Source organism: Mya arenaria, chromosome 14, assembly GCF_026914265.1.
Source record: "Mya arenaria isolate MELC-2E11 chromosome 14, ASM2691426v1".
Lineage (NCBI taxonomy): Eukaryota > Metazoa > Mollusca > Bivalvia > Myida > Myidae > Mya > Mya arenaria.
The window spans coordinates 23285183-23309401 of NC_069135.1; the positions used below are offsets into that span (position 1 = coordinate 23285183).

Consider the following 24219-nt stretch of genomic DNA (forward strand, 5'->3'; position numbering starts at 1 on the left):
TTGGTTTCCATGGATTTTTGCAAAAATTGGCTCATTCTAAGACAAAAAATAAACAAGTTGTCAAAACGTTCAACCTGTGAGAGTGCAGCTTTAAGTCTGGTGGTGCTATAAACAATGATTTACTAAAGTACCATGTGTTGAAAATTGGTGTTAAGATTGTCGGTGCTAAAGACAATGACTAATGAAGTACCACGTCTTGAAAATTGTTGGTGCTATAAACAAGAACTTATTGAGAAACCATGTTTTAAAACTTGGTTTAAAGATTGTTGGTGCTACACACAATTATTTATGGTGGTACCACATGTGTTGAAACTCGATTTCAAGTTTGGTGGTTCTTGAACAATGATTTATTGAGGTACCATGTGTTGAAACTCAGTTTCAAGTTTGGTGGTTCTTTAACAATGATTTATTGAGGTACCAACGTGTTGAATCTTTATTTAAAGATTGTCGGTACTATAGGTATTGGTACATGTACATGTCGAACCAAAGGCAATGCACAACAAGATGGCTGAGGTGCTAATTTGGGATTTTTTTTTAACCAACTGGCAGAACTGAACAATGACCTAGCCAGAGTTATGGGCCTAGCTAAATATCCACCATTTGTCATGTAATAATGTTTAGTTCTATGTTGAACATTTTTATGCCCCCGAAGATGGGCATATTAAAATCGCACCGTCCGTCCGTCCTTCCTTCCATCCGTGTGTCCGGCTCAATAACTTGTGTCCGGGCTTTAACTTTCCCTTGTATGGACAGATTTTAAAATAACTTGCCACATGTGTTTGGCATACCAAGAGGACGTGTTGCGTGCAAGACCCGTGTCCCTACCTCTTAGGTCAAGGTCTCACTTAGTCTTTATTCACAATGGAATGCTGCATATAAGGACAGAGTATAGGTTGTCGTGTCCAGGCTGTAACTTTCCCTTGTATGGACAGAATTTAAAATAACTTGCCACATGTGTTCGACATACCAAGACGACGTGTCGCGTGCAAGAACCGTGTCCCTTCCTTTAAGGTCAAGGTCACACTTAGGTGTTTATTCACAATGGAATGCTGCATATAAGGACATAGAGTAAAGGTTGTCGTGTCCGGGCTGTAACTTTCCCTTGTATGGACAGATTTTAAAATAACTTGCCACATGTGTTTGACATACCAAGACGACGTGTCGCGTGCAAGAACCGTGTCCATACCTCTAAGGTCAAGGTCACACTTAGGTGTTTATTCACAATGGAGTGCTGCATATAAGGATACAGAGTATTGGTTGTGATGTCCAGGCTGTAACTTTTTCTTGTATGGACAGAATTTAAAATAACTTGTTTAGTAATGTCTTTTGCATGTCCACAACACAATGGCAACAATATAGTACCTTTCCCATTTTCCTTAAAACACAGACTAGCTCAATAGTGTATAATTGAGCTCATTGCCACAAGATGAAAATTTAACATCTATCAAGAAATGTGGGGAACTGGGAAAAGCCAGACAGAGTACCATGAGGAAACCCTCTCATGAACATGCTAATCAATTAAATACGGTTTCTACTTTATCAGATGACCAATTTCTTTGAACAGAGCGTTACCGGGGTGGGACACAAATAAATAAGACAACTGCAGCTTTATTACAAAAGTAATTTTTAGACTTATAGCAGAACAAAATGTAAAATCATTTTGTGGACTAGTTAAAACTGAGCACTGTTCCAAATTTGAACACATTTTTAGCACCATAGCATGTTTCTTTATCACAGACAAATGCTTTGAAACTTGTTTTCCTCTATTCAGATCACAAGAGAATTTGTTCACTAACGCACTCCTTTTCCTATAGCAGGCCCTAGCACCAATTGTAATATTTCTTACCAGGCCGGTTACACTCCACTAAGTGAAATTTAATTCCTCGGGCAGAAGTATATGGAATGCAATGATGCACATGATGTAATCTCTGACACAACATCAAATTGAGACACAAACTAAACACAAGTGTAATAGCACTATTCCTAAATCTAGGATAGTGTACGCTTGCCAAGCACTTTCCCAGAGTGTAATTTCTGATGCAATATCAATCGGAGACACCAATTTTGAGCACAGGCGTAATAGCACTATTCCTTTATGAAGGATAGTATGCGCTTGCCATACACTTTCCAGCGTGTAAATTCTGACACAATATCATTCCGAGACACCAATTTGAACACAATAGTAACTGCACCATTTCTAAATCACAAATACTTTGAAAAACAGCATCATTATTGGGCCAGAAACCAAGATAACTAGCTTGCACTTTATTCTTTGCACAATCAATGTATAACCACAATCACATATTTTCCCATGCACAATGTGAATCTGTATTATAAAACTGATCACTTCCATATTTACGGTGTCAGGGTTCTTGGTTAAAACAAATCACTATAAAATCAGTAGAACACACATTTGGCACAGCGTTTTAAGGAAAATCTATTAACTTTTTCAAGGGTTTATTTGTTCTAATGATTCCCATTCTTTCAGCACAAACACAGATAGACACAGAATATGGTTGCTAAAGGAGATGATTAGTATGTAAGCCTCTAAAATACTTCAAGCAGTATGGGTTAAAACACTTGACGCACAGCATTAAACTTATGTTAAATCCCAGATGAACAGTGAAACTTCCTTCATTCCTTAAAAAAAACTTTTTTAACATTTAAACTTTGTTGGATCTCAGATGGACAGTGAAACTTTTCCGTCATTCCTAATAATATACTTTTTAAACATTAAAACTTGATGTTGAATCCCAGATGATTTGAAACTTTTCTTGTCATCCCAAAAAGACTTCTTAACATTTGACAAAAAGGTTGTTACCTACATGTACAAATGTGCATCACAATTTTGTTTCACTCACTTTTGAGAAACTCAAGCCCACAAGATTATATCACTATATTCCTGCACATCTATGGAATCAGGATCTCCACAAAACATCTGAAATTCCCTCCCAGAATAATGCAGTGGTCGCAATTTTGATTCAAAATATTTCACATAATAAAAAGCACAAAATGAATATGGAAGGTTACCTAACACAAACTTTGCACATTGAAACACAATCACACACAACCTAATTTCATAAAAGCACATTCTCATAAAATAATTCTCTCATTTCCCCTAACACAATATGCACACTGTCTTAGATAAGAAGTCCCACAAGTAAAACTTTTCCGAACATAAGTCTATCTGACGAAACTTCCAAGATTGTCCTTCCTGTAAATTTTTCTCTATGTAACATGATTTTCAAAGCCGATGACAATCATGGGCTTTGTTTGCCATGATTCTTCGCCATTTAGATGTACAAGTTGTAAAACATTGTTCACTTTGATCGCACCAGAAAATCGGCAATCTGAAAAGGAACAAAATTTGCTTAAGTATATTACGATCTTGAAAATAGACAAGCAAGTCATGTTTGTCTTGAAGGAGAAAGAAATACATGATATGCTATATAATTTTAAGCCAGCTTTAACAATACAGCATCAATTTATATTAAATATCTGTAACCATTTAAATTGAATTTAAAAAGGTGTCATTCATCAGATTTCAAATTCAAGCTGAGAGTGAAATTCGATGGATAATCTCGAAAATTAAAAAATATTTTAAGCAAATTAGACAAATCCAACTTAATATCAACCTGCTAGTCTAAGCTTTGGCAACCATGACAGCAGATTCTATAGTGCCCAAACTGCAACTGGTAGCTGTGAATACAAGCCGGAACTCAAGCCCCCAAGTCCCAAAAGCCAGCTGAATGTCTATGAAGGATTTTCTGCCATCCACAGAAGATTATGCATAGTCGCCCAGGTTTGGTGTAGTTCAAGTTTCATCTGGGAAAAAACCTGAAGCCTCATCGGAAATATACATGATCATGTTGTTCACAAAATTGACAGATTAAAGGAATATACTGTTATGTTTACAAGTACAACGTAGCGTTGTTATGTACAACTTAAACATAGCCAAACAAAGATAAGATGAAATCGGGTGATACATATTAAAAAAAGTTTCAACAAATATAGTTAAATATCCCCATGATAATAATGCATGTTAAGGTACATGTACATGTAGGTATTAACAAAATGTTTTTATAGTTCTATAAACTCTTATGAAAATTGTACAGAATTTTGATGTCCCAAGTTTAACTTGAATAACACAACTATCGGACTAAATTTCAAATAATTGAATTTCCAACAAAAATATATATGAGGCAACATAAGTTGTTAACGAGAAATTCATCATTTAAAATAATAACAGAATATCCATAACAATTTACATTGAAACCTGATTTTCTACTCATATACAATTTTGAATGTCAGATTAACCAATAAGAAAACACAACAAGAATCACGATATGTATAAACACACTCATTCAATAAACCTGTCAATTTACCAACTTCCACAAGTTGATATTGGAAATACAATTATTGATCATTTCTAGCCTATGAAAATAAGCAGTTTTAAAATCAAAATGAGCAGAAATCTTTTGTTCTTTATATGAGACATGCTCACATTTTTAAGGGCCAGTGATTGAAAAAAGTTTGTGTGAAACACTTAATAAATACTTATTTCAATTATAATTCACCATAAAAAGTTTAAATAAAAGCTCTATTGTTATTCATTATTTATAAATGTGACAGAAAATGGCTTTATTTTGCAGAAAAAGCAATAAAGAAATGCTGTTGAAAACTTCATTATATTAGGCTTGGATTTATATAGTTATTTTAATAAGGATACGTCCGCGAATTGGATTTTGTTCATGAAAGTAAAAATATGAATTTCTACAGTGTAAAAAATGTTCCCAACGTAAGATCGTGAACAAGTCCTTTAAGAGATAAAAGTTTGTAAAACAACTTCTTGATTTTATGCTTTAAACTTGAAGAATGGCCTTAATGAAGTTGTAAAATCTTCATATGTTAATCCATCTTACATATCACTCATTTAATGATTCACATTAGCTCAAATTTGTGACAACCCAAAAAGTTGCTTTTAACATACAAAAGACGGTGTTTACCAATGATAAGACGTATCAAAACATGATTTGTAACTATGCTACAAATATTTCAATTTATAAGGATATTTAAAAACCTTCCTTTTTACTAACTAGTTTACATACACATAACCACATTCAATAATTTACAATTATCTGGATTATCATGAAAGAGCTAAGCATCTATAAACATCCATTACTTTAAAGTTGCACTCTCACAGATTGAATTTTGACAACTTTTTTATTTTTTGTCTTGGAACCAGCAAATATTTGCGTAAATATCTGAAAACCAGTGTAAAAAGACTGCTGACAAAATATCAGATCACAGATTGTCATATTTCCTCTCCAAATTTGATGTTTTATGCATTTTTCTTAAATCGTTAGTAACGGTTTAAGCCACAAAACATCAATTTTGGAATGGAAATATGAAAATCTGCCATCTGATCTTTTGTCAGCAGTCTTATATCACTGGTTTGCAGATATTTACCCAAAACGTTGCTCATTCTAAGACAAAAACTAAAAAAAAGTTGGAAAAACAGTAAATCTGTGAAAGTGCAGCTTTAAATATTGCAGTTCAAATGGCTTATTTTAAAATTACTACATAATGGAGGTTGTTTAATAGCATGTACATGCCAAAATAAATGGTCTGATGAGACAGTGCATTTTATAACCATTTATTTTGTGCATGTACATTCTAACAATCTTGAACATTTTTCGTGGTTTACTTAACATTGTGTAAACTACTCATTTCAAATGTTTATATCTACCTCTTTGCCTCGTTATAAGCAAAATTAATGACTGCTGAATTTCAAAAAAATCATGTATTGACAATTGTGAAGTATACTGCCTTCTCATTGGACAAAGTATTATGTTGACCACGAAACCAGAAGTATGCAACCTCAGCAACACATTAAAATTTGTTAACCGGGCAATGACAGATAAGGGCTATTCCAGTAAAACATATATCCCACGGTAAATATGCTTGTGTAGTGGTGGCATTATTTAGAAGTGCCTTCCCCATGTGGGTCATATGTTTAAATGAAATAGCTCTCAAGACTTAATACAGGTTCTTAATTTCACATTCAGATATTTACTCTATTAATGTGTCTCTTTCCACAACATATCAGAAAGAAGAAAAAGGGTAACATTTTTCAAAAATCAATTAAATAATAATCACCTAACAGCCAACATCTGTCGACAATTGGAAACCAAGTCACAATTTGTAAAACTTGCTTTAAAAAGTAAAATAAATTCAATTACTTATTATTTCTAAATAAATATGCATCAAGTTGCATGTTATTGATAATCATATTCATGAGACCATGTTTTACCATTCAAAGTAATAATAAAATCATACAAAACCATAATATTATATATAAAACAAAGAATTGTTCAATTCAACCATGATTATAGTTGATCCTTGTTTAGGAAAAATCTTATTTACAGATAAACAATGACTGTCAAAAGTAGTTGGTAACTAAATCTACACAGTAGATTATATTTTTAAGCAGCCCCGCGAACAACAACGACAACAATGTAATCATCTAGCATGCAATCTGCTGGCAGCTTGGGGCCCGGCGAAGTAGATATTCGTAACCAAACTGACAGGGCGGGAAAGCATGAAGAAGCCCAACATTGTCTTTGTCCTTGGTTGGATAGGGCGGAAGACTGATAACCCCCGCAGCCTCTTTTTGCTTAAGGTATGAAACCAGATTCTTCAGCGGTCGCTGTTGAATATTTCGTGCAGGATCATCATAGTTCTCCAACGAGCTTGGGAACGCTATCAACACGCAATGGTTTCTTGGACCAGCTTGCAGAACACGCTTTGCAACATCGTCAGTTTTGCTGGGATCAAGACGCAGTCTCTGTTTGATAGTCAAAGCTGGAGTCTCAGTAGTTGTAGGATCACGCATTAATCTGTCAACGATTTGCACATTTCCACTGACCACATGCATTCTCGCTGGAAACGCACTGGACTTTAGTACCAAAGCACCATTCCATGCCACAGGTAACCTCTTAGAAAGGTCAGACAATGAGTGAATATTTTCTAATGGTGACATATCTTCTGGGGATCTAGAGCGTCTTCTTTGAGGTGAATAATCGTCTCTCCTGCGATCATAATAATCTCTACCAGGAGACCTAGACATTCTTTTGTCACCTGGCGAAGGCCTGAAATCTTCATAACCTGGCCTTGGCCTGTCACCTGGCCTGTATCCATTGCCTTCTCTTGCCCATTCGTCCCTATCACCTCCTGGGAAAGGCTCTCTTGGTGGACCAGAATAGCCATCTCTTGGAGGTCCATCACTGTATCTTGCACCATCCATTGGTTGACCGTAGTTTCTCTTTGGAGGTGGTGCATCATTAATTTGTTGACCAATATGAGTTGGATCTGCAAAGTCTACTCTTATGCGTTTGTCTTTTCCACCCAAAGGGAAGCCACGCATCTCGTTCAAAGCTGCCTGTGCTGCATCACCATTTTCATACACAACGTAAGCATAGTTTTTGCCATGTGGCCAATCAATTTTTAAAATGACACCAAATCTGTCAAACTCTGCTTCAAGAGCTTGAGGTGTTACCCATGGCCCTAAACCACCTACCCAAATACAACTTGAAGGTATAATTTTTCCGTAGCCAATTTTGCACTGAAATCTTCCAATGTATTTGCCAGACATTTCAACTTTAGCTCGATGGGCCATGTCTAAATTATAGTACTTCATAAATGCATATGCATTTCCTTGGCCTCTCTGTGGTCTTTTGATATCAATTTCATCTATCGGCCCAAATGCCTCAAAAATACTTCTTATTTCTTGTTCTGAAATATTATAATCTAAGTTGCCAATAAACAATGTTCTAGTTGCATTAGCATCTTCCTCAGGTGGTTTATGATCTAAATGATACGGGAACTTTTCACTTCCTGGAGCTCTTTTTGGAACAAAGCCTCCTTCTTGGTTATGTGGAGGAAAAGCATGATCATCGTGATGGAGTGGAGGTCCACCATGAAAATCTCCGCGGAATGGAGGAGGTGGTCCGTGAAAGTCCCTACCAGGTCCTGGTAGTGGTGGGCCTGGGGGTCCAGGATAGCCACGCCCCATTGGAGGCCCAGGCGTTGGATAATCACCACGTCCACTGCTAAATTGTTCACGATAAGGAGGTGGACTGGAACTGCGTATCTTATTATACACAGACTCGATTCTGACGGGCCTGTCGAATACAATTAGCTTATTATACTTGTCATGTTTTGCTGCACGAGCATCTTCGGGATACTTGAAGTTAATGTAAACCACCCGTTGATCACCACTGAATGTGATATTCACGTTCATTTCACCATACTTTTCAAACTCTCTGTACATTTGATCTTTCAAAATTCTGTCTGGCACTTTGCTACTAACACCACTTACACACAATGACCTATACTCAGGGTTTCTTGTTTCAGTTCTTGGCATTGCGGGTGGATAGTCATCATATCTATCGTCCTTATATTTTGCACGTTGGCGATCCATTTCGTCCTCGAAAAAGGTGTCTTTCATGCGAGTACGGGAACGTTCCCTTTCTGATGAATATCTATCTCTGATGAAGTCATGCTCAGGTCCTAGATATTCTGAACGGGATCTTTTGATTCTAGGCGAAACATCCCTGTCTTGTGATCGCTTCATAATTTGCAAAACACCAACAAAATTATTTTTTTCCCCAAAAAGCGATCAACAGCCTATCGCCATAATAAATTTGCATACATGAGAAATCAATGCGCCTTTTTTCAAAATGTTTCCAAATAAGTGAAAAGTTTTATTCGTCTTAATCAGAAACAATATGTCTCAATTAAAAACAAATGAATGGTAAATTTTGATAGCGTTCAGGGCTGAAAACTATTTGGTAGAACGAGGACTATTTTTACACAATTAAGACCACGCTTAAAAGTAGATCTGTTCTATTGAACCCAAAGAGAAATCGAAAAAAACACAACAAGAACGAAAGTAAAGCTGGACAAAACGGCATTTATTGAACTGGGAAAGCAAACTCACAACACCAGTTACTTCCCTTGTGTAATCGATTTTGAAATAAAGCGCATATATTATTAGACCATTTAGGCACGCACTTTTGCCTGAAAAATGCATTTAAGTAAACAATGTCTTTGTTTCAACCTTTGAATACACATAAGATATTGAAATGAATATCAAAATATTTTTTAAAAAGTAATGCAAGTGTCTCTTACTGACCTTAATCTTTCTTCTTGTTCACTTTATACGATGTCATTGAGGGAATTTATGATTTTTGCCATGTCATGTTTTTCCAACTTGTGACTGATTTGAGGGACTATTTAGCGACTTCGCAGTGGTTGCATGTCTATGCATCAGAAATTTTGCCACGGTGTATCAGGTGTTTGTTCAGCAATGGTAGCAGTTTGTTGTTAAAGTAATTTGAGATGGGGATTTTTTTGTCATCTACACGCTTGTCCTTTTCGTTTGTCACTCATGCATTTCAGATTGTTCAGACTAAATTTGAAGGTGTCGCTATCGTTTTTTTCTGTATATAGCGTCTATTATTTCGTCCCTAGCTTTCTTTGGATAGCCTATGATCTGTCCTTGATATCGGTTTGAACAGAGGAATCACTGTAATGGGGGAAATCTTTAAAAATCAGGAACATATAAAGTGAATTTCATATATCGGCCCTCTTTTTACTTTTAATGAATAAACACCAACCCGCTTGCTTGAAAGGGAAAATTAAAAGTTAACTAATATTCGATAAATGTGAGTTAACTGGAAGAAAAAGTGTTATCAAGATAGGTAATCTTTGATTGAGTGAAGTGTGAACGCACGACCATGATTTGTGGCGAACTTCGAGAATATTGTACAATGTCACAAGCCATGTATGACGCGTGCTTTTTTCACCGAAGTACAACGATCGGGCGACGAGAAACTATGACGTACGTACGACAAGGTTATGTACGATACGCTGGGAAACGTTCATTTTTTCAAAGACACTATGATATGATGAATCATCCCGCTATTAAGAAAGGTGTCATACTTTGAACAACCATATTGTCTTTAATTTTATACCTCATTTGCATGTTTACAATTAATTAAAGAAATTAAAAACAAACAAACACCCTTTCTCTTTTTTAAAATATGAGCCCGGTGTATATGCAGTCACCAAAAGACAGACCCGATAAAAGTCAGTCTCCTATGCATACATGTCTGTGTGTCTTGTTACTCACAGCGTTTTCAATGATTTCAAAGTCATTGAGGTTTTATAATATGGTGAGAAGGTTGGCAAAAAAGGTGAAGCATGAAACGTAGTGAGATCATGACTGAAGACCAAATATGATCAATAAATACATGCGCACATTATAGCTCAGCGGTAGAGCGTTCGCTTAAAATTCGGTTGCGGAAGTTAGGTGGTTCAAACCTCGGCTTCGTTAAAACCAAAATACGTTAAAATATCGTACCAGTAGCTCCATTGCCTAGGCATTTAAAGTAAAGTACTAGGAACAGGTGTATTAGGCACTGGCCCCGATATTACGACAATACTTAAAGCTGCATTCTCACAGATTTACCATTTTTACAATTTTTTTTTTATTTTTTGTCTTGGAATGAGAATTTTTTTAGTAAATAGCTTCAAACCAGTGATATAAGATTGCTGACAAAAAATCAGATCGTAGATTTTCATATTTCTGTTCGAAAATTAATGTTTTATGGCCTAAACCTAACGGTTTAAGAAATATGCATCCAACATAATTTTTTGAACTTGAATACAAATATCTGCGATCTATTTTTTTTTGTCAGCAGTCTTATTTAACTGGTTTACATGGATTTTCGCAAAAATTGGCTCGTTCCAAGACAAAAAATAAAATAGTTGTCAAAACGTTCAATCTGTGAGAGTGCAGCTTTAAGTCAAATCTCAATCTCAACTCATTTTACCATATAACATCAAAATATATTGAAAAGAATACCTCATTCTATCATTGAATATGTTGGTTAAAACCTTTGGTCTAGATTCCAATGGAATATTCTACAGCCTAAAATGTTCTTCAGTACAGTTCATTGCCTTGCTACAATAGCTGAAGTATATTTTTTGCTCTAGAACAAGTTTTTTTTGAAATATTGACTTATTGTCAAAATCTTTTAATAACACATTCTATGAGAAAATACATTTTCAAAAAGTATAAAAACATGCAAGATTTTCAATCATTCTATGCTGTTATGTGGTAAAATGAGTTGAGACTGAGATAGTGATTTTTGTGATATTCGGTACTGGTTTAACCCAGAAAAAAACTTTGTATAGGTGCTATACACCGAGCACGTCAAAGAAGTAAGAGTTTTGTATCTTGTATCTCTCTCTGCTTCTTTAAGTCTTCTTATATCTGGATTTGATTGTGATGGAGTCACGGCAGGATCAAGCGATAATGCAGCCAATAGGCGCGAGCAGACCTTGATAAACTCGAATTAACAAACAGATTCACACTTATTAATGTCATCTTCACCAATGTCTTTTATGTATAAAACTTTCAGTTTTAATTTGTGTCTCAATGACTGTCACAAGCTCATAGCAACCACTTAGCGAAGACGTTACTCGAATATTATGCTGTAAGGACCTACTTGGGACGCACTAACATCCCCACTTACGTAGCGTTAACGTAGTGGAGACGTTGTATTGACGGCAAGAGCGTAGCAACAATGCAGTGGCAACTCCTTCTACGCAAATGCAATTGTCGCTACGTCCACGATACGTCATACTACGTTACATAATACCCTATGGAAGAATGGCTAGTTGCGTGGTACGTCCATGATACAACCATTGGATTTATTTCACTCCCACAGTGCGTCCTAACACCGACTGTGCTGGTCACAGGTAAAATATGATCGTTAAATATATTAACTTTCTTCGCTGTTTGACTTCTGGATATCGAATGACAAATGTGTCAAATTGCAGGACCATTTAAAGTGACGTGGCGGACGTAGTAAAGACGTAACTACAACACGTCCAAATATGCACGGACGTATTGAGGGAACCCTTCCCACGCGGCATGCAATAAACGTACGCGCACATAGAACTGAGTACACAACCAACGCAACATGAACGTAGCAAGGACGTGACATTTGTTGTCTTGGAATGAACCATTTTTGCGTAAATGTCTGGAAACCGGCGATATAAGACTGCTGACAAAATATGAGTTCACAGTTTTTCATTTTAATGCTGATGTTTTTTAATCAAAACCAAACTCTTATAGAAAAATGTTTTCGGCATTTTTTGTCGAACAACTGATATCTGTTCTATTGTACGTTATCGCATGTGACTGAATTGAAGGCATTGATGCCGAAACAAGCTTATTTTGAGATAAAACAATTAAAAATGTCAAAAATGTCAATCTGTGAGAGTGGCTTTAAAGCTGCACTCTCACAGATTGACCTTTTTTACAATTTTTAAAAAAAACATTGTCTTGGAAAAGGCAAATATTTGCGTAGATAGCTGCAAACCAATGATGTAAGATCGCTGATATAAGATCAGATCGTAGATTTTCAGATTTCCGTTCGAAAATTAATGTTTTATGGCTTAAACCGTTACTAACGGTTTAAGAAAAATGCACAAAAGATCATTTTTTTATCTTAAATATAAAAATCTGTGATCTAATTTTTGTCAGCATTTTTATATAACTGGTTTCAAAGACCAAAAAATAAAAAAAAGTTGTCAAAACGTTCAATCTGTTAAAGTGCAGCTTTAAGGATAATATGTTACAGTAATTATTTATTTTTGCGTTACTAAACCATACGGAAAAAATGGAATTACATTATAACTGGAAGAACTGGTTTCCAGCTTTGAATATTCTTTTTTGGTATCCTCGAGAAATTATCAAAATTATTAATTCACCCATCGTGGCCATTTCAATCACGGCCCGGTTTCAAATCATTAAACCAGGTGAGCACCGTGAATTGAGAATTTAAGATAATCTTAGAAGTGATATAGAAGTATCTCACACTTGTCTCACAATGTAGGTATTGTCCCAGGTCAACGTTTTAGAGAAACTAGCCGGCTGGAACTCGTATTGAACAAGCGAAAAAACACACACATGGCTTTGAAAGAAAAATGGGCATGTATTCAAAATCCAATAAAAAGATGGCGAAATATCATCAAGTAAAAATTAAAATTGGAAAGAAGAATGTGTTCTATTACATTTTTCGAAAAAGCATATTTGGGTCGACATATCCGCTCCGCCCATTTACCGGCATAGTGTTTACACACTTAACAACAACAACAACAACAACAACAACAACAACAACAACAACAACATCATCATCATCATCATCATCATCATCATCATCATCATCATCATCATCATCATCACAACAACAACAACCAGTAGGTGACTGTGTAAGGAACTTTTATTTTAAAAAGAGTAATCATGTTGTACAATTAAATTTTAACGAATGTTTTTTCTGATTTAATACTTCACAAGAAAACTCATTTTATGCATCAAACTAAATGAAATTATATGCATTTGATAAACAAAAATAAACAAAAAATAAACACACTTTTAAAATAGCTACAAGTGTGTTATCTCTTTAAATTAAAATTGAAACAAAGCAGTAGATTTAATTTTCATTCAGATAACAATCTTCTTCTTTTTTTAAAACAATGGTTTATATACAACACATTTTCTAAAACGAAAAAAATAGTTATTTAGCAATAATAATAATAATAATAATAATAATAATAATAATAATAATAATAATAATAATAATAATAATCAACATATTTTCTAAAACGAAAATATACTAATATGTTGATCATAATAATAATAATGATAATAATAATAATAATAATAATAATAATAATAATAATAATAATAATAATAATAATAATAATAATTATAATAATAATAATAATAATAATAATAATATACAACATATTTTCTAAAACGAAATAAATAAAACTAGAGAAAATATTTACAATAATAATAATAATAATAATAATAATAATTTTAATAATAATAATAATAATAATAATAATAATAATAATAATAATAATAATAATAATAATAATAATAATTGAATGGAGCCGAAATCAGTAAACAACTATTTTCTACTAGCTGAGTTTTGTTATCATAACTCCCATTCTTCTTTGATCCTCCAAGAGCCGCCCTCCCTTGGCTCAGTCCCCATCTGGACCGATGAGTGTTTCCTAGGAGCTTTCTTCTCGTATCTCATCGGCTTCTCCCTGGTGATGCCAGTATTCACATCCGGTTGACTGCCCAGTGAACTCGTGTCGAGCATACTGTCGATCTCTCCCGGAAGCTGCCATGGATCACTACTTGACTTTCCAGTTCTGGGTTGTAGCGCGTCAACGAGCCAATATGTATTCATATCCCCTTTACCCTTAAATACGATCAAAAGCAGAATTGTAGAAAGACGTTGTCACGTCATGTAATGTCATGTCATGTTTAGTTTTATTCTGTCATCGACAATTGACGAATTTGTATACAAAACAACACTGATTACGACACCAAGCACCACATATGGGTAGAAAGCTTCACTTGTGTACTTAACATTTTGACAACTTTAGGAAAAAAGTTACTCCTAAGAAAAATAAAATTGGATAAACGTAACCACTGTATATTAGGTAAAATGACCATATCCGGTGTACGAGGACAACACATGCGGTGAAAATGTAAACAATAAAAAGTAGATCAATTAGATCAAGCATGTTCAGCCTGTTTTTAAAATCATAAACCAGTCAGCTTTATAGCCGAAACATATGGAAGGTAGCCAATGGTCTGGGAATTCCGAATTGGTGTAATTTATCTTATAGAAAAATGATTTGTTTCATATGATTTATTTCATATGTTCTGCATTTTGGCTATAGATGATATGTCATTTAATGCTGAATAAATGTTATGTTATGTTATGTTATAGAAAAATGAAATTTGGTTAATGTGGAATATCACCTTTTTATCATGGAAATTTAAATAAAAAAATCTTAAATGGTATGATTTTACTAGTAGCGGTAATCGTTTTTTAAATTAATAATCGATTATCGCCGACTTCGGGAGCAAAGAACGACTTGCGACAATACAACTGCTTTATTAATACAAAATTGTATTAAACTGCTCATACTTTGACATTAATTGAGCCTCGACTCTTTATGTTGAAGTTCCCAGTTTTCTTGAGGTTTCTGTATGTTGAATCGCTGATATGTATCCTGTTTGCTGAAAACAAAAATATATAAACGTGTAGGTAGTCCTAAGTGTGTTTCTTGATTAGTGATTTTTTTCAAAAACAAATTCGAATCGTTTTACCGTTTGCTCCATCTGAGAAATTATAATAAATAGTATTAACCGTATCACTAAAGGTACAGTAACGTTACGTGACGGCCCCAAACACTCCAGCGTACACAGAACTTACATACAGATCAAAGTAGTCATAACTACGTAAAGATGTTAAACAATATTATTATGTTACACTTACGCAGTCCACATGAGCGCATTCGGGATGCAATATTCACCGTATCGCCAAAGAGACAGTAACGTAGCATGACGGTTCCTACTATCCCGGCAGACACGGAACCTGCATACAGAACACAAGAGACGTAAGTAGGTAAATCAATGGTGCTTATTTTATTAATCTTTAATACATATATTATTATTATTATTATTATACATAATATGTACAGACTATATATATACATAGCCTGAGATAGAGTAAAGAAGATTCAACATCAAAAGAAAGTCAGAAGTAACTTAATTTTTACAAATTGTATTGCAGCTCCAATGTTTGTAAGACACAAATGTAAGCCAATGTTGAAGATGCCTCATATGGGTGCAGTATGCTTGAAAATTAACATTGCGGTCAACGACTCTATCAAAACAGCATGTAGTAATTCTCCCAACGGCTACCCGTTGCAAAACAGTCATTTTCGAAATTTTGTAATTTCAGTTTCAATCTAGACCGATCTCCATTATCGAACCTCGTTGTACATGTACAACTGTTTGTTTTATGACTGACCCATGAATTATTTTATATTACTTTCAGTGCTATCTTTTGTGCACAAAGCGATTATTTTTCTAACCAAATTTGGTTGAGTCAACATTATTATGTTATATAGATATACGTGTGTTATTCTATATTGTGAATCTGATTACCACCACTTAAACATATAACACACCTGAGCTTACTCCAACAAGGAGCTGAATGGGTATCTTGATACGCGGTACGAGATGCACGTGTTGTTTCAGCATGCCAACAATGTCTAGAGCAAGATACGATATCTCCATCGCGTGCCCGTCGTCATTTGGAACGGGAACACCTTAAAAAAATCAATGGGTTTTGAAACATCACGTTACCAATCTTTGGCACTAGTACAGCGGCTGTTTAGTGTATTAATGTTTGTAATAAAGAAAATATCAATATTAGTTAAAATGAATTCACAAATACAGGTACTGTATAGATACATTTAAAATATATCAAAAGAATACCACTGCAACCTCGGTTTGATTTAAACTTTACATTGACTGTACATAATGATAAATATCGACGCCCAAAATACCAACCCTCCGAAATTAGAATCTGTTTAAGTTGTTTTTAATTCTCAATAATCATAAAGACACATATTCAAGGATACCTGATTCCGAATGGCTACACTATATTCCGGTGTCGGCCAAAATAAAATCATGCTTCCGGGTCGTTCTATCCATTCAAGTAGTTCTCAAAATAGTCTCCCCATTTAGGTAGAATTTAATGATGTGTACATTGCATTCTTGTATGTATTTTCAAGTGTACCCATGATTTGTTCTATATTTTTTAGGGATGCAAACGAATGGCAAAATTGATATTCGAATATTCGGTAATTCTTTCGAACGAATATTCGAATATTCGATTACCAAAATACATCTTTTAAAAGTTAAGTAAATTATGAGACCGGATGAGACCGGATTTTACGAGGAGAGACCGGGAAATAGTATCGCCCGTAAACTATTACAATATCATTCGGAACTCCTCGGCCATTTTATCGAAAACAACCTCGGATGTATGCAGGTACATCAGTTGAAGTAATTCGTAAAATTTTGAATTATATCATTAATTAAATGTAGTGTTTTAGAGTTGTATTTATTGATCTAAGTTTAATTTGATTGCCATTAAATTGTATTATTGCAAACATAATTAAGAATCCCAAAAGTAATGTCACAAAGTTTAACGGCTAAATAAAATTACTACGCGATCTACTTGCAGCGGACTTAAACGTACCACTTTTTGAGTATGTAAACCGTCCAAATACATCCGAGGTTGTTTTTGAAAAAAAATGGCCGAGTAGTTCCGAATGTTACAATATTCGCTAAAGTAAATGCCGGTGCATTTAAGCTCTACTGTGTCGTAACCACTACGCGCGGCGGACACTGAATTTCACCAAATGAGCCTCTGAAATTCCTCATTTTAGAAAGACAAAAATAATACTTTATGATCAAAGATAGAAACAAAAACTTTTAATTTATAATCCTCTGCCTTTATATTTGTAAACAACGGGAACTTGGATGGATTTCTGGTCAATTGTTGTTATGTGCCTATGGAGGGTCTTTCCGTAGGACGAGCAGCCTCGTTCTGGGATTGACCACTACAAAAAAATGGAACAACCAAACCAACTTGGGAACTAGTTTATTTCAGAAATTCTTAATTGGTAGAGGCAATCTACCGAAAATATTTTTTGTCTCACTTGTCTTTCCGCCAATAATTGTAAAATTACGGGGCCTTTTTATCGCCGGGACCCGACGATATGTCCCTTAATGACACATGACGCGTGTTTAGTGTATTGTCATCACATTCACACGTCTGGCATTATGGGCCAATCGTTGTAAAAACAAGACAAACGAATCTAAAACACTACAACCGAGGTGTTGGCAAAATAATTATTATTATATTAATTCAAGAACAAAACATCGAATATTCGAATACCGATTTTGACATTCGAATACTAAACGTTTGATCGAATATTCGAATATTCGAATATTCGTTTGCATCCCTAATATTTTTAGACATTAATGTTGTTTCGAAGGATATTTTGCAGTACCTCTTTCTTGGGTCGATAGATTCAGAGATGACCCAAGTGATGCGGCCGTAACACATGCCACTTTGAAGTTATAGATAGTGACTGTTAAATGTTAACTAATAATGATAGCAAAAAAGGGAGAAAATAGTGTAAAAGCTGAAATCTTTTCTGGAAATTCATAATTTAATGATAAGAAGGAGTCATTTTCCATAACAAAGAAGACGTTTCGTTGTGCCCGACACCTTATATGACGAAACGTGCATGGGGCCTGTGGAGAAGTTATGATTGAAAATACATCAGTGACATTGCTTTATCATTGTGTTACAATGATTAATATTTGTATTATCATCACATTTACTTTCTCGACAAATCTTGACACATGCTATTAACATAATCTAGTTCACAAATATTAGCATATTATGATACTTATTTAAATGTGTTTGTAATGTACCTGAAACAACCATGTATGTATCATTGATGGTCTCCACTTTATAAACATCGTGTTTTTCCAATCTGCTGTCCATTGTCGTATACAAGGCATTCAGGAGTTCTACCAAATCCATCGGCGTGTATTCTATACTGAGTTGGGTGAAACTAACAATGCTTGTGAACATGACAGTCGCCGATTTGAAAAACTCAGATTCTACCTTGGAATTTCGTTTAAGCCGATCTGCGACGGATTTCGGCAACATTTGATATATAAGCGAATCCGTCCTGCTTTTCTCCTCGTTGAGATTTGTTGAGGCTTTGACTAAGATTTTGGAATACGCCTGCATACTGCTGGTTAGCTTTTCGAGAAAATATACGATTACAGGGAAAGCTGCAATAATCACAGATGCAACAACACTGTAGATGATTATTTCCATGTTGTATATCCGGATGGTTGTATTAATTCGACGCGCAACTCTATCCGCAAGCATATCTTGCAGTCTATAGAGATAGTCAATCCTAAATGTAGCATTATCAAAATATACTTGCGCCTTTTCAAGAGACGTATAATCTGCAGTGAAATTACTTCGCCTTATCTCATACCTTAGGTTTCTAATAGCCTCTGTGTATACTTTTTGATCAGTTCGCTCGTCAAGAAGAGGATCAACCAAATCTGAATAATATGTTGCACTTTTGTAGCTGTAGGTAAACCTTGCAAGTCGGCGGAAGTAAAAATCGTAGAAAGCATCACTCGGAAAATTGCCTTGAGCGTAAAACATTGCTCCATAAGCTCGTTCTGCTCCGGAATCTAACGTACATCTTGTGATCTTTTGAAACACCACCAGCGTCTTCCAGGTATCCCCAAAACCACTGTCTTTGATGTTGTCCACCATCCACTCCATCAGAAAATCAACTATGTCCAAATAGAACTGTATCTCATCAAAAACCCTGGAATTATCAGAGTCAAGAGCTACACGGTGCTCATTGATATACTTTAGCAGATTCTTTTTCGTTCTAAAGTTCTTGTTCGGGTTAGTCGCAAATTCCAATGGCCAGTCCCACATCTCAGAAAATGCATCGTCCGTTTTATCGTACTCAGCAATCAGGAAGGATTTAGTTCCCGGACCTATTTTGCTTATGTACAGAATTGACATGTCCCTCTCTTTCTGTATGTGGAATATAATTCGTCCAATAAACAAGGCCCTTTGCATCGTTCCACGCGCCTAAAATAATGGTTTGTGACGTACATACTTATATTTTTGCGATGTTTGATTCGTTGCTGATAGGCAATATTGACAAATCATTACAATACCAAACTATAGATATAAGTCAGTTAAATTGGTTCATAATGAAATGGTAACTGTATGATTAATCACAGTAAACAAATACGAAAAAGTTCAAAACAGTTCCCCGTTCAGAATCACACGGTTGAGGCCCACCACACACTAACACTAACATTGCCACAAAACAACAAGACAAACTAAAATGGCATCAAAACCACTCTATTAAAAAGCGTTGGGGTTATGACCTTAAAACGTTAATTAATTAAAAAAATATATTTTTTAACCCTTTCATTTTCATATAAAGCGTTAGGATTGATACCTTGAAACGCTAATTAATTTAAATAAAAAATAAATAAAGGCAATACTTTAACAAACGTTTTCTTCAGATTGAGTTTACACTTGCTTTTCGGTGTTTTTATGAAAACGGTTTCAAAATCAAAAGAGCTAAATCAAAGAAATGAAATGTTTGCGAATGGGTGCAAATAAGTCAAAGTTTGCGGTGACATATACATCAAATTTGCGACGAATGCCCCGTGACATGCTGTGAGACATAGCTGCGAGTGATTTTTCTGCTAAACTAACCGTATACAAGTAGTCAATAAAGGGTACAGCATTTTATATTATATGCTTTCCGTTAATGGCTAGAAATTATAAGTGAAATACATCAGTGCGCACAAGTAATTCGTTTGCATACAATAGTTTTCTGATCAGTTGCAATTAATCGTCATCTCTCAGACATACACTTAAAAATGTTTGTTTCCGTTTAATATATTTCACGTCGTAGACATAACACTGGATAAATGTAGCGTTTGTCGCTTACTCGGTGATTCAAAATTATTTCGATCTTACACTGTACCAAACATGTATCCTGCATTTAGTTGTCGTAAGTCAATTAAACATTACCATTATCCTTTAATTAAACACGAGACAATTGGAAGTTTAGGAACGGGCTCGACCATGTCTACAGGCGCACGGATCACATTTGTGTTTGGCGTTTGTATTTGTGTATGTGATATTAATATGTTTGTGTCTGTAGTTTGTTGTCCTTTGGGACCTTTCCTTGTGCCCATAAACAGGGTTTGAATTTTCGACTACCGGTCTTGTCCCTAAATGTTTCATAGTATTATTAATAAGAGCTGAACAAGAGCCACATGTTTTAATAGAAGATGCACGTGCTAAACTTATACCTACCTCAACTGTGTAATCCTGTTCAATCACGCTGTCGGTGATAGAGTAGAGGGTGAAAGCCCAGCCGCCAAATAGTGGAATAACTAAAAGTGCTAAGAGCTTCCCAAGATGAAGCCATTTTGCTGACCGACTGAGATAGTTCACTCGGAAACATCGACCTTCAATAGAAACAAAAATATCTAAAAACAACAACATTGGCAAAAAAGCTGAGATACAAAATTACCTCCAAAAAGTAACTTCCATTAATTTTTATACGTTTCCAAAACCTGAATATCTTTCCTCCAGAATATGTTATTGACAGGAGTATATCGTGTTTAAAAGTATTACAAATGTGATCACTTCTACAGTTCAACAATGCCAATTGACTACTTAGACCAAAGTCCTCTGTAACCTCAACGAAAATCAGCCTAAAAACAAAATAGAATCCTGAATTATAAGCAGAACAGAACATATGTTTATTAACAGAGCATCTCGTCATACTAATATATATTAAAAGCAGTTCATACAAGTAAATATCGCAACATAGTAGTCAATATTCAGAAAGTATAATTGTTGAATACGGAGAATGTTTCATATATGGCAATCTTGTGATTAATTAAGAAAAGAGATATACACTCGAAATGCAGATGGTTAAGGGTTATATCAGTGACTAAAACAATGTCATTGATTAGCCGGTCTCTTTTTTACTATTGGCTTGCAATAAGTGTTTGCATACACAAAAGTTGATTTGTTTTACCGCTAACATGTTCTATAAATTCAAATGTATTGGGTCTTACAAAACAATACACACCTACCAGGTTTAATACACAAACCGTGCGCGGATACACTTATAATTCCACAGATTAAACCAGACGTAAAAAAATACGTTCTCCTCTTGTTATCATTGTATGTTTTGAGACCGTTCTCGCATATATCCACGAATTTAGAAAACAAACAAACTTGGCTGGCATAATTATATATCGTACCTATAAATGAGTTAACTAATTGAAGCGCAATGTTAGGAGGCACGCCATATTATTATTTTGGTTAGTACATTCATAGCTTAAAAAGCCGTACCGATTACATATTTCTGCTATAAAAAAAAGAGTCCATGAGTTGTCGACTCCTTCAAGTGGGTCGTCACTATATAACCATTTTTCTTTGCCTTAATGTCCTCTCTCACGGAATACTATTGACTTGATTAATCGTATGAAGTTCAACGCATACGGTCCCACAACGGACACAATGTAAGATAGCATGAAAACTCACCGCATCCAACATACACAATGTAAGATAGCATGAAAACAGCATGAAAACTCGCCGCATCCAACATACACAATGTAAGATAGCATGAAAACTCGTCGCATCCAGCAGACACAATGTAAGACAGCATGAAAACTCGCCGCATCCAACATACACAATGTAAGATAGCATGAAAACTAACCGCATGGAAACTCACCGCATCCAACAAACTCAATGTAAGATAGCATAGAAACTCACCGCATCCAACAGACTCAATGTAAGATAGCATGAACACTCGCCGCATCCAACAGACCAATGTCAGATGGTATGGAAACTCACCGCATCCAACAGATCAATGTCAGATAGCATGGAAACTCACCGCATCCAACAAACCCAATGTAAGATAGCATGGACACTCGCCGCATCCAACATACACAATGTAAGATAGCATGAAAACTCACCACATCCAGCAGGCACAATGTAAGATAGCATGAAAACTCGCCGCATCCAACATACACAATGTAAGATAGCATGAAAACTCGCCGCATCAAACATACACAATGTAAGATAGCATGGACACTCTTCGCATCCAACATATACAATGTAAGATAGCAGGAAAACTCACCTCATCCAGCAGGCACAATGTATGATAGCATGAAAACTCGCCGCATCCAACATACACAATGTAAGATAGCATGAAAACTCACCGCATGGAAACTCAACGCATCCAACAAACCCAATGTAAGATAACACGAAAACTCACCGCATCCAACAGACCCAATGTAAGATGGCATGGAAACTCGCCGCATTCAACTTACACAATGTAAGATAGCATGAAAACTCACCGTATCCAACCGACCCAATGTAAGATGGCATGGAAACTCGCCGCATCAAACTTACACTATGTAAGATAGCATGAAAACTCACCGCATCCAGCTAACACAATGTAAGATAGCATGAAAACTCGCCGCATCCAACATACACAATGTAAGATAGCATGGAAACTCGCAGCATCCAACATACACAATGTAAGATAGCATGAACACTCAGCGCATCCAACATACACAATGTAAGATAGCATGGAAACTCGCCGCATCCAACATACACAATGTAAGATAGCATTAAAACTCGCCGCATCCAACATACACAATGTAAGATAGCATGAACACTCGCCGCATCCAACATACACAATGTAAGATAGCATGAAAACTCGCCGCATCCAACATACACAATGTAAGATAGCATGAAACTCGCCGCATCCAACATACACAATGTAAGATAGCATGAACACTCACCGCATCCAACATACACAATGTAAGTTAGCATGAACACTCACCGCATTCAACATTGGTTCTAGCTTCATTGAAAGGGTACAACGCACTGATGTATGAAGCGGCACTTCCCCTTTTCTTGAACCCTCTAGAAGAAATGTATATTTTAGTTCTCAAATGTTTGATAAGCATGTAGACATGCATACTTATTAGGAAGACTACATTAGTAACTTGGACCCACTGGCCCTAACTTCTCGAATTATCTTAAACGTAACATGTACATAATTTTCATTTACCCAAATTAGTTGCTTATACTTCATTTTATAAACCAAAGCATAATTGATAATGCTATTAATTAAAATATTTTCTTTAAAGACTTAAAACTGTTTTAAAACAGAAAATTACACAATTTATACCAAATTAGGTCATGACAGTTAACGCATCCTTCTACATACTATGTTAATAGAAGTTCGGACCAGATATACAAACATTTTCTTTAGAAACTATTTATATGTCGCGATGTTCGGACCCGATATATTAATCATTCATTTAAAACTACAATTTGAGACGTACGGGCCCGATATATATATATATATATATATATATATATATATATATATATATATATATATATATATATATATATATATATATATATATATATATATATATATATATATATATATATATATATATATATATACCATTCCTTTAGAAACTATAATTCGAGAAGTTCGGACCCGATATATTAATCATTCCGTTTAGAAACTATATGTCGAGAAGTTATGACCCGATATATTAATCATTCATTTAAA

The 24219-nt window shown here is 35.2% G+C and overlaps 2 protein-coding genes across 2 annotated transcripts; both read right to left on the bottom strand.

The window, feature by feature from the left end:
• Positions 1-2250: 2250 nt before the first annotated feature.
• LOC128217342 (putative RNA-binding protein 15B) lies at positions 2251-8885 on the bottom strand. The gene is given in 3 exon segments (XM_052924442.1): positions 2251-3350; positions 3636-6527; positions 6530-8885. Coding segments are annotated over 2 exon segments (2148 nt in total). The 5' UTR covers positions 8636-8885; the 3' UTR covers positions 2251-3350; positions 3636-6485.
• Positions 8886-14078: 5193 nt separating this feature from the next.
• Positions 14079-22437, bottom strand: LOC128215926 (uncharacterized). The gene is made up of 7 exons (XM_052922528.1): positions 22392-22437; positions 20922-21070; positions 18464-19664; positions 16138-16278; positions 15441-15539; positions 15090-15181; positions 14079-14351 (listed from the first exon to the last, which is right to left on the bottom strand). The coding sequence occupies exons 1-7, from the start codon at positions 22435-22437 to the stop codon at positions 14079-14081; spliced, it is 2001 nt and encodes a 666-aa protein (XP_052778488.1).
• Positions 22438-24219: the final 1782 nt, after the last annotated feature.